The sequence below is a fragment of the Podarcis liolepis genome (assembly GCF_965112155.1).
Source record: "Podarcis liolepis genome assembly, chromosome: 1".
NCBI classification, from domain to species: Eukaryota; Metazoa; Chordata; class Lepidosauria; order Squamata; family Lacertidae; genus Podarcis; species Podarcis liolepis.
Window position 1 is genome coordinate 116,819,312 of NC_139554.1, and position 12,196 is coordinate 116,831,507.

Here is a 12,196-nt window from a genome sequence, read left to right on the forward strand (position 1 = left end):
AGTTTACACCCCTCCCCGCAATAGCTTTCCAGAAACAATAGCTAAGGAAACCTTCACAAAATGTGAAGAGTCTTTGGGATTCAAAGTCTCACAGAAGGGACCTACAAGTATAGCACGTGTTTTCAACGAACACACTAAAACCAGTGCCGTTTTAATTTTTTTAATCTGCTAATCATTCCTGTCAGAACCGTGGGATGGAAAGCCAGATGGACAGGCCCCAGGTGGAGCGTCCCCCTTCTCAGCCTTGCCGCTGCGGAGATCCATCACTCATCCTCCTCCGGCGTGCGTCTGCGACTCATGCTGGTGTGCATGAGCACACGTTACTCAGCAGAGCAAACACACAACAGATCTGGCTCGAGGCGTGGATACTAGGCTACTTTTATTGTACATAAATCAGGACAAAGAAGACATGGCTTCTCTCCTTGTTGTTCTTCTCAGAGAGAGACAACACAAAAGCAATACAGAGCGGATGTTCCGCTCACAAGACTCCAACAATCTGTGCTGGAATGTAAACAGACATGTGACATGTAACAATCCCATACATCTGCAGTGCGGGAGAAATGGAATTCCCAAAATTCCTTCTCATCTTGAAACCCCAAGGGGATGAGCCCTGCAGCCTTGTTGTTGTTGTTGTTTAGTCGTTTAGTCATGTCCGACTCTTCGTGACCCCATGGACCAGAGCACGCCAGGCACTCCTGTCTTCCACTGCCTCCCGCAGTTTGGTCAAACTCATGCTGGTAGCTTCGAGAACACTATCCAACCATCTTGTCCTCCGTCATCCCCTTCTCCTTGTGCCCTCCATCTTTCCCAACATCAGGGTCTTTTCCAGGGAGTCCTTCTCTTCTTGTGAGGTGGCCAAAGTATTGGAGCCTCAGCTTCAGGATCTGTCCCTCCAGTGAGCACTCAGGGCTGATTTCCTTCAGAATGGAGAGGTTTGATCTTCTTGCAATCCATGGGACTCTCAAGAGTCTCCTCCAGCACCAGAATTCAAAAGCATCAATTCTTCGGTGATCAGCCTTCTTTATGGTCCAGCTCTCACTTCCATACATCACTACTGGGAAAACCATAGCTTTAACTATACGGACCTTTGTCAGCAAGGTGATGTCTCTGCAGCCTTGGATGTGCCCAAATCATCATGCTTCTTTGATCAGGGAAGGAGCTTCAAAATGATGATGTTTCAGAAGAGTCTTCCCTCTGCTACCATTTCATAAACATTTCTCTCTACCTCCAGCACCCTCCTGGAGAATTAGGCCAGGGAGACTGAAACGCTGCCTCGAGAAAAGAGCCGGGTTCTGTGATCTGTACAGAATATGCAAGTAAAGCATGTTTGCTTTGTTTACTTGTATGAGCCTTTTGCTGGTGGGGAACGGGGTACAGACTCTGCAGTGCACCAGAAGCTTTGTTCTCCTTAACAAATGGCAACGCTACTCATTCTCACTTTGGTTTCTGAGGCTATGCATAAGTACATAGGAAGCTGCCTTATACCATTGACTATCAGCAGTTCCCCAGCATTTCAGTGAAGAGTCGGCCGCAGCCCAGATTGCATAGGCAATGGATATCCAAGTCCTTCTTCATGTCAAGCAGGTCTTCTATTGTTGAGTTACAGCCCTGATATCTCAAGGACCACCAGCTCTCACATGAACCTGACTTGACAGTTAAGGTCTTTTCCAGATGTCCCCAACCTCAGAGGTTAGGCATGTGACAATCATCAATAAGGCCCTTTCCAGAGTGGTGCCAGGCTGTGGAATTCCTGCTATAGAAATGTTAATCTGACACCAAACCTTTTTCTGTTTTAAGACTGTGTGTGTGTGTGTGTATTTGTTCATGCTCTTAATAAACAGAGATGCTGATTTAGAAGCTAAGGTGCAGCAGAAGGGGAAAAACAACAAATGAGGTGGGAAGTCGACAAAAATAAAAAAAGATGTAATCGTGTTTTGACTGTGTATGCTAGAAATGCTGGAATGTAATAAAATATAATTGATGCTTTTTAAAAAACAAACCAGGGATGCTGATTTTATCTGATGTTGATTTTTTGCCTATTCAGGTGTTAATATATGTATTATTTATTGCTGAAAGCTGCCTATTGTGTATGTGTGTGTAAAATTAAAAGGTGGGGTCTTAAATAACATAAAATACCTACAAGCCTATCTTTCCAGACAGATTCTGGGTGGTTCTGTATGGATGGGTGAAGGTTCTTTGGCTACTGAATTCTGGCTCTGATAAGAAATTCCACTCTTGATCAGTTGCAGCAGCAAGGCAACTGCATGGCCCCAGAAACAATCTGCAACCTGTACCTGTGCGGGCTGCTCTAGTTGAAAAAGAACTCAATGCACATGAAAGACACTGCGTGAGATGAACTCTAAGATCCACCACAGATTCTTTAAGAGTCTGCCTGAACCAAAGAAACTCTTTTTGCCTGACTGTTTTTGAACTGCCAACGGTTTGTCCAAGTTTTCAGAAGAATGGCTGGAAGTTGTAATGGCAATTATTTAACTGCTAATTAAATAATAAACGGTCGGTTGATTATTTCTTCGCAGACCAGAAATTCAGGCTTCATCACTGTTTGTCTGCACAAGTTTTGTGCAGTGCCATCATCAAGCAATCAATGGTGGCAATCTGTTTATAGTATCTGAACAGTGCTCAAACTGCAAGCTGCCTTAAAAGGAGCAAGCATTAGTGCACCATGAAAAATTATGTTTATTGTATCTCTGAAATGTGGTCAGGATCATAGCTGTCAAGTGTCCCTTATTTGAAGAGACAGTCCCTTATTCCAGCGCCATGTCCCACTGCTGTCCCTTATTGACAGATGTCCCTTAAATGTCCCTTAAATGATGTCCCTTAAATTTCAAAGGAAGCAGCTCCTCTCCCTCTCCCTCCCTCCCTGCCGGCCAGGGAGGAGGGAGGCTCCAACTGTGTTGCTTGGCTGTGTTGCTCACCCAATAAGAAGTCTAAGAACGGCTGGGGGGTGGAGCTTGCATGCCTTGTGTGTGGCTAGTTAATGCAAGCTGAGGGGTTTTTTTGAATGCTGGACGCCATTTTGTTGCACGTGCTGCTGCAAACTTTGCAGTGCAAAGCCAGGCCGGGGAGCCATCTTAAGTTGAGGCTGCATAGGCCTTGTGGTGCATGTGATTCAGATTCTATTCAATTGAACCTCTGGTTACAAAGTTGGTTGGACAGTGTTCTCGAAGCTACCAGCGTGAGTTTGACCAGACTGCAGGAGGACAGGAAGACTGGAGTGCCTGGAACAGGTGAGGCTGCAGGTCCCTTATTTTGGCTGCTGGTCCCTTATTTTCAAGGCTGCTGGTCCCTTATTTTCAAATCTGTAAGTTGACAGCTATGGTCAGGATACCTGCAGCATTGTGTCAACGCTGACACAGGTAGAAAGGTAGGGAGTCCACTCATTGTGTGTGTGTGTGTGTGTGTGTGTGTGTGTGTAGCTGTTTTTGGATGACAACTCCCATCATCGCTAGCTAGCAAGACCAGTGGTCAGGGATGATGGAAACTCTAGTCCAAAAACAGCTGGAGACCACTGATTTAGACTCTCTTACAAACTCAAGTGTGAAATCAAATTAAAATCCAGAGATTCCAAACAAAAAGAGCAAATTAAGAGTCCTGTGATGCTTAAAATACTTGTGGGCATAAGCTTTTGTGGGACAGATACCACTTTGTCAGGAAAGCACTTAGCTACAAATCTAGTGATTACTACTCTGCTGAAACCTCATAAACCTTAAAAAAAAATTCTTGCAGGCTGAAAATCTCAAGAGAAAATTGATTTATGGTCAAGCTGTTTTTATAAATGGTGTCAGAAGTCAGCTTGTGGGCTTTAAAAAAAAACCCTGTAATTGGAATAACTTAAAACAAACTTACTGAGCCTAATTGAACCAGCAACAAATTAATTACTTGTAAGCATGCTTTTATGCTTTATTACACCTACTTAACCTTTTGATTGAAATCAAAGGGACTTCAAGTATTTCAGTCTGATCAGGGTAGGCCCCAGATTAGTAACTACAGTATCTTCAGCCCCATTCATAAATTTTAGGTCAGCATCTGCTAAATGTTTTGTTGGGTTTCCCTAGGGGTTTTGCAATGGGAAGCTCAGAATTTTATTCTGCAAAAGGTACACAATTCTGCTTACCAGACCTTTCATGGCAAGTATTCCTCCATCGCCTGCCGGTAACCATGACAAAACAACCCCCAGACTTCCTTCACAACGTGGGAACTGAGGGAGGGGGAATTAGGATTGGGTGTGCTTATGGCGCTCTGAGCATTTTGGACGCCTCGCGCATCAACAGGGATAGTGTCCGTCCTTGAGGTGCAAGCCAGAAAAGGAAAGCTGCCACTCATTTTGGCACTAGAATGCTGAGCCACTCAAGAGTGCCTCTGTAGCCGAGCTTAAAAATTCAGTTCCAGACAGGAATGCTAAGGCTTGCCGTTTTGGCTAAGATGCTCAGATAATCCCGGAAGCTCAGTGCTGCAATAACGCAAAGGCTTCCCTCTGAGGCTGCTGCAGGCAAGTGGGGGAAGAGAGCTTCACAGTTGTGCTAGGCTGCTGAGTCTCTCTGAACACTTCCAAGCCCCAGCACAACTATGGCTTTTTCTTGCTACACGCTCAGAATACTGCAGTAACGTCTAACTCTGGATCTCTCCTCCTCTCCGCCATTTTTAAACGCACCAGTCATGGCTCAAGGGCTTTCTACAAAGCCACTGTCCACCTCTGGTCATCCTGTTACCTTGCCTCATCAGACTATCGTTTGCCATTTGTTGTTTTACAAATAATTTGTAAGGATTCACAAAGTCCTGAACAACGTGGGGCCAGGATACCTCAGGGGTTGGCTGAACCCAAGTTGTTCAGAGTGTCGCTGGTCATCTCTCCCCCAGTTGATGAGGCTCATCGACAACAACAAGAAACCGAGTCTTTAGTGCCATCAGTCTAGTCTTGTGGAATACTTTGCCAATAAATATTCAGTGGGTGCCTTCTGTGCCAAATTTTTAACGCCTACTAAAAACTTTTCTATTCCACCAAGGCCTATGCAGGCAATTAAGTAAGCATCACCCACAATAGTCTATCAATATTTGTTTTTATTTTATTTTTTTGCTGTGGCCTCGTTTTAAACATTTTATAATGTTATTGTCTGGCTTTATGTTTCTATATTGTTGCAAACATGCTGTGATATATTTTCACAATACTGTGGTATATCAGTATTTATATAAATATATATAAATCTTCATTGGGATTAGTCAGGATTTTTAGTGGATCGGGACAGCATCAGCTTGTATCCTTTTTAAAATAATTAACGATGATGATGATGATGATCTTTCTTTTTTCTTAAGTGCAATATTAGGACAACGAAAAGAATTTATCACTACTAAGCAACATACCAAGAGTTAAGACAAAGCAACCAATGGCCAAGTGCCTCATGTTCTCTATTGGAAGATCTGCTAACCATTTGTCTAACCATTTTTAATTTGAAAAGCAGAACTCCCAAATCTAACCTGCAAGGCAGGAGGAGTGTGACTGGCACACCCAGTTGCAAATACAACAAATGTGTGTCAGGTTTTCATTAAATCTGTATCAAGTTCAATTAAATCTGCTTAATTAAGACTTGGTGCAGCCTGGTTTGATCTGCTCTTACTTATTATCAGGCAAATAGGGACCCCTGGATGTTTAAGTCCAGTCAAAAGCAACTATGGGACTGCGGCGCTCATCTCGCTCTTAGGCCGAGGGAGCCAGCATTTGTCCATAGGCAGCTTTCCGGGTCATGTGGCCAGCATGACTAAACCGCTCCTGGCGCAACAGAACACCGTGATGGAAACCATAGTGCATGGAAACGCCATTTACCTTCCCGCCGCAGTGGTACCTATTTATCTATTCACACTGGCATGCTTTCAAACTGATAGGTGGGCAGGAGCTGGGACCGAGCAACGGGAGCTCACTCCATTGCAGGGATTAGAACTGCCAACCTTCTGATTGGCAAGCCCAAGAGGTTCAGTGGTTTAGACCACAGCGCCACCCACATCCCTACACCAGGCAAATAATAATAATAATCAGGCAAATAATACAGACTGGCAACAATCCTGTCCAGCATTACCATTCCTCAAGTCTTGGAGTTGTCAGCGTGATGCCAATCGTTGCAATGGCATCCTTGAGGACTTCACCTAGCACCTGGAAAACCTCTGAAGCTTCCCCACAAACACACATTTGTTGCTCTGGCTACCTTTTTCCTCCTTGAAAAGCACATAGAGCCTGCCCATAATCACATGCATTTTGCATGCACCATCTGTTTGTTTTAGCGTTAATGCTGTACTTACATATTCATTTTCCAAAGGTACACTCAAACAAAGGTCACACCGCAAAGGACTAGCTCAGTGCACTGTGTCCTCAAAGCAACCCTCAATCTTTAAATAATTCATGAAAAGCCAAGCAAGGATCATAACATTCTTGACACACCAGGACAGTGGCATTACATGGTTTCTTCTGTGATCAGCTCCTGCAAGCAAGCACAAGAGCTGGCAAAGGCACTGCAGGTTCTGAAAATTGCAAAGAGAGCCTAAGAATTAATATATACTTCATTGTATGGAGCTGCATTCCTTGGGCTAACTGGTGTGATCTTTGAACATCATCGTTCATATGGAACATGCATCATCTTAAATTCTATAAAACAAAGATGTAAATGTGGCCGTTCTTTTTTAGACCACAGCAAGAAGTCTGGAAGACTTACTTTGCAATGAGGGGATGCTGTGCTCTTAACTTTGATCTTCTAAGCATTGAGTAAGAGTACTGAGACACAAGAGTACCTCACTACTTTTGGACACAAAGTTCCTAGCTTAGTAAACCATAGCCTAGCAAGCTGGGAATACATGTTGGGCTCACATATATCCAGTCTTCAACTCTGATTTAAAGAGATTTCAATTCTGGCCTCTTAGGGTCATGGCTCCCAGGATCAGACCCTGCCTTCAAGGGATGAGGGAATCAGCCTCAGGTGTACATAACCAACCAGAGGCTCTTGCACAAGAGCTGCAATGCATTAGATGTGGCGCTGCCCTCAAATACGACTGCTGAAGAATTCAGCTACAACAAATCCGTTGTGGGGAAATGGAGCCATATTACACATTGAAGAGTTACACCGACTGCTTATTCATTTCCAGGCCCAATTTGTCCTGGTGCTTTATAGCCCCAAACAACTTCGGGTCCAAATATCTGAACAGCTTTAGTTTCATCCCATTTGGATGACAGTAAGATGAGCTACATGGGGCTACCTTTACAAAGTGTTGGGCCAATTCAGCAGGTCCAAGATCCTGCAGTCAGATTGCTGACCAGAGCCAGTTACAAGAGCAACACAAACTCCTTGTTGTAACTGCTCCACTTGTCAGTTTCCAGGCTCAATTCAAAGTGTTGGTTATGAGCTACAAAACCCTACATGGCTTGGGTCCAGGGTATCCAAGCCTGCCCTGGTTTTGAGATCTTCTGAGGCGGCTTTTATTTATTTCAATTGGGATGCAGTAGCCCATCAGCTTTGCTCACTGTGCCACCATTTTGAATATGGCTTTGACAGGCATACCTCAGGGTTCTATGATTCTAGTAAAATACGAAGCAGTTCCTACAAGACAGATGTTTGCCCACCACTCTGGAGGCAAGAGAGTTGACAACCTAGCAGCCTCCCTCTTTGAGACATGAAGGGCTGGGTGGAAAGGTACCCGTTCTTTTGGTACCAAACCGGGCTAAATTAGGTATGGTTATAAGCAAGTTACTGTCAGCCAAAAATAACAGCTGTGCTGCTTAGCCTGGAAAGCAATTTCTTTGATAAGCTGCCTTTCTTCAACAGCACTCATGCAGAACTCCCAAGGAGGTCTTCATCAGACTCATACCAGCTTAGCTTCTGTGAGGTTGCTATTATCATAGGCCTTCTTCACACCACAGCCTTGTCTCACATTATTTCTCCCTCTCTGGTATTTTCAGATCTGTACAGTATGAGGCACAACTCTGTAGGCTGCAATCCCATACGCTGCACAGGGCCTTAACTCTTAATGCCACACACAGTATACACACTTACCTGGGAGTAAGCCCCACTGAAGGCTGCATAAACACCATGCGCTGAAAGAAGCTATGTGCTCTAAATGCGCTTTGAAGGCTGCATACACACAATACACTCAAAGCGCATTTAGAGTGGAGCACATGGCTTCTTTCAAAGAATACTGGGAACTGCAGTTTATTCCCTCAAAGAGCCAATTCCCAGCACCTTTAAAAACTATACTCCCCAGGATACTTTAGGGGGGGAAGCAAAGGCTTGGTGTGAATGCCATACTCAGTGAAAGCCATACTCCTGAATAAATATGCACCATTTACCTGAAAAGCGCTCAACAATAAATTTAGGGAAACAGCTCAAGAGATATAACCTACTGAAATCAATTTTACAATCAGTATGATCAGCTAAGGTCATGAATGGTGCAGACTGCAAGATGACTATCATGTGATTGCCGGTGATAGGATGAGATCACACTAGTCCTTTTTTTGCCATATCCAATCCCCAAGAATAATTCAGGTGCGTTAAGGAAAAATGTTGCTTTACTACTCTCTTTTCACCCATCAATCAGTGTTAATGAACAGTGACTAACAACGTATTGTTTATTGCCAAACCTACAATCAGATCCAATGTGAAATTACCCTGCCTGCCAGCATCCGGGAACAATCACATTTGCGGCCCATGGTGATGAAGAAATCATTTAAGAAACTTTAAGGTGGGGAAGAGAATGAAGTGATGAGTGTCATTCTGTTACCAACTTGGCTTTTACTGACATGAGGTAGAGAGATCTTTCACTTTCATGTGAAGGAGAAAGGATAAATCTCCAGGAATGTAGTCAGGTAAGAGGAGATGTTAACTCACGGGATTTTTTAAAATGGGAATTCAAATCCCGAGAGAAAATGGAAGTAACAAGGGAAGAGTTGGCATACTTGTATCGGTGGGCGCAGTAATAAAGGTACCGGTATTCTCATCTGCACTATGGGCTTTAAGCCAGCGGTACAAGAACTCCCAGCACCACCACCACCACCATGGACCACTTGCAAATTGCTGCAGGTCTTGGCAGATTTTTACACCTGTTGTAGTAACTGCAAAGTGCAGTGCTAGATGCAGTCCTTTCAACGCGGTCTTTTTATTCCTTTCATATCTTACAGGTTTCATTTTATTGTATAACATGCATTTGTCATAAAACAGCGTAAGGAATAAAAGCAGCGAAAAATATACAATTACAAATCGATATATTTAATACGATGGATGTGCCATCTCTTGACTTCAGCCACAAATTAACAGACACACTGAACTACCTGAATGAAGCAGCGGCCCATGGGCTAGTGTTTGGAAACCCCCTGCTCTAAGCCAGAGGGCCAGTCATCTGGAACAAGTGACCCTGCCATGTCTGCTTGAAAACCGAGAATGGTTGCAGGTGGGCCTTGGCGACAAGACTCTCCTGCATAACTCCTCACACCACACCAATCTGCCGATTCCACCTCACTAACCACAGTTGTTGTGGATTGCGATGGGGTGGTGAAATCCACCGTGGTGAGCAATAGGATCCATGTTGTGAGGAGCTACATGCATGCAGCTTAGTGCGTGGTCTTCAAGCATCTGAGATGCCAAGTGGCCTCCTTGTTTGACTGAATCATTTTTGGAATATACCACAAAGGGTATGTGTATATAGTATAGCAGTATAACACACTACATAGATACACCAGGGACCCCAAGTTCATACAAAACCATCTCATTTCAGGGGCGGAAAGGCCAGCTAAGTCCATCCCACCACTGCATCTTCGCTTTCCTACAAAATCAAGCCACACAATAAAATCAACCCACACCAACACATTAAGAATATGGAGTCAGAATGTGCATGGATATCACCTTTTTAGGGCTTCTCAAGGACAGCATTTCCCCCAACCCACGGGGTCAATCTGCCTGAAACCCCAGAGAGTCTGTCTGCCAGTCAGATTAGACATCCCTGGGCAATCTGGCCAGGCATAATGCAATGGCCTATGTCCTCAGGGTGTCTCCCTCTCTCTTATACACTCGTACCACCCCACAACTGAAACATCATTCTGGAAAAGTTAGCGCATATATATATATATATATATATATAGAGAGAGAGAGAGAGAGAGAGAGATTGAGCAACTTCTGCAGTGTGGCATTGGTACCTCGGGTTAAGTACTTAATTCGTTCTGGAGGTCCATTCTTAACCTGAAACTGTTCTTAACCTGAAGCACCACTTTAGCTAAAGGGGCCTCCCGCTGCCGCACAATTTCTGTTCTCATCCTGAAGCAAGGTTCTTAACTTGAGGTATTATTTCTGGGTTAGCGGAGTGTGTAACCTGAAGCATCTCGTAACCAGAGGTACCACTGTGTGTGTGTGTGTGTGTGTGTGTGTGTATATGTCACACTGCAGAAGATGCTAAATAAATAATAACAGTAATATAGATGGACACAGTGATCATATCTTCCACCAAGATGCCTTCTGGGAAACCACCCCACCAACCCAAAGTCTTGTGACCCATCTCCAAGGTAGGTGCTTATGCACAGATGGATTATTGATCTCCCCGTTTCTCCCTTGCCAGCAGTGCCTAAATGCACAGGCCTTGCAGCAAGAGCCCCCACAGGAGCCACCACCAGCAGCAGCAGCAGCGGGAGGCCGGGAAAGACACGAGGCGGACCCAGAAGCTCCTATGGGGTGCTTGGGGTGGGGGGAACAACCCTTTCGTTTCCTATTCCTCGGGCACGTGCATTATCTCCCAGGCGAAACGCGTGGCCCCTTGGGGCTTGTTCTCACCTCTCCACAGACACACGATAATACACCCGTGTGGAGAAAGCGCTGCCCCCCCCCCGCTTACAAACACGGGGGTCCCCTGAAAACCCACTACCCCGCCCTCTTCCCGCGCAGGGATTTCGATATTCCCACCCAGCTGCTTCGTGGGTTGAATGTATTCCTATATAGGCCACGACTGTAGCGAAGGGATAAGAGGGAGAGAGGGGGACGACACCCAGGCAGGAGGGTGCACCCCATTCCCTCACCCCCCCAAAAAAAACAAAGGCGCCGGTGGTACCTTTTATCCAGGCAAGCGATCCACTCGGTGGAGGAGGAAGAATGGGAAGTGTGAGCAGCGACCATCTTTTCCCAGGGCACCGACCCAGGCGGCTACTGATGCTGCCGCCGCCGCGGTGGGTGGCTGCTCGGCTCGGCTCCCTTCCTCCCCGCTGCCTGCTGCTCCTTGGCGCTGCCTCGCCGGCACCTTCAGCGCCTCCCTGCCCGCAGCCTGGAGGGGCTCCCGCCTGCAGCCGCCTCCCCGCGTCGCCCCGTCGCTGCGCAGTCGGCAAGCAGCGCCACCTGGCTCGTCCGTCTCTGTCACCTAGGCGCCCGCCTTCTCCCCCCTTCCCTGGGCTCGTGCGGCGGGTCTGTTCTGCGAGCGCTGCAGTCTCCCTTTGGATACAATGGGCTAAATATAAACCCCTGAAGTCAGCCTCGGCAATGAAGAAGAAGAAGAGGGGCCTCGGCTCTACGCTGCTTGGCGCAGAGGCTGGCGACGCTTGGGAGGGAGGAGGAGGAGGAAGAGGGGCGCCTCACCTATCTTAACCCACCGGGCCGGGCCTTCCTCTCCTGGCCCTTAGCTGTAATGATAATATCACTGCGGCTGGAGACAAGGCCGCTGCCACCTTGCCTCCAGAGAAATAAAAGAGAATGGAAGCTCTTGGTGCACATCATTCCTGAGGAAAATCACCCCATTTCTCTCCCTACCGCCATGCCAAAAAACACAAACCCTCTAGGACTCCAAAGTGCCACACTGGGGGATGTAAGCCGCTCGCCAGTGTTATTTTTCTAGAAAAAGAGGTGCCGAAACTCTTCATGAACGCCTCCCATTTTCTCTTCTTCTTTGGCGATCCCTTGAAGCTGAGTAAGATTGTCTTCCATGAACACGATCTTAACAGCGAGTCCATAACTGGAGGCCAATTCTGGACTCCCACATCCTTCTGCGGTGGACAAATTGGTTTCCAGGCAAGAGTTGATCACGGTGAGGGTTTGCCAAACATGCCTTCCTCTTAGCACATTTCTCCCTTTCATCCAGAGTTCAAGCGTCTTCAAAGCCCACGACACCTTTGGTAAAGGCCGTTCTCCAATTGGAGCACTTGCAGGCCAGTTTTCCCCAGATCTCTGTGTTT

The 12,196-nt window shown here is 46.0% G+C and overlaps 1 protein-coding gene across 2 annotated transcripts in view; it reads right to left on the bottom strand.

Annotated features, from left to right (window-relative positions):
• RAPGEF4 (Rap guanine nucleotide exchange factor 4) overlaps positions 1–11,577 on the bottom strand; it is a 166,137-nt gene extending 154,560 nt beyond the window's left edge. The window contains exon 1 of one of the 2 annotated variants that reach the window (XM_083467925.1): positions 11,086–11,577. In XM_083467925.1, coding sequence (XP_083324051.1) covers positions 11,086–11,150 — 65 coding nt within the window. In that variant the 5' untranslated portion in view covers positions 11,151–11,577. The remainder of the gene's footprint in view (positions 1–11,085) is intronic. The other variant, XM_083467926.1, reaches the window with a different exon arrangement.
• Positions 11,578–12,196: the final 619 nt, after the last annotated feature.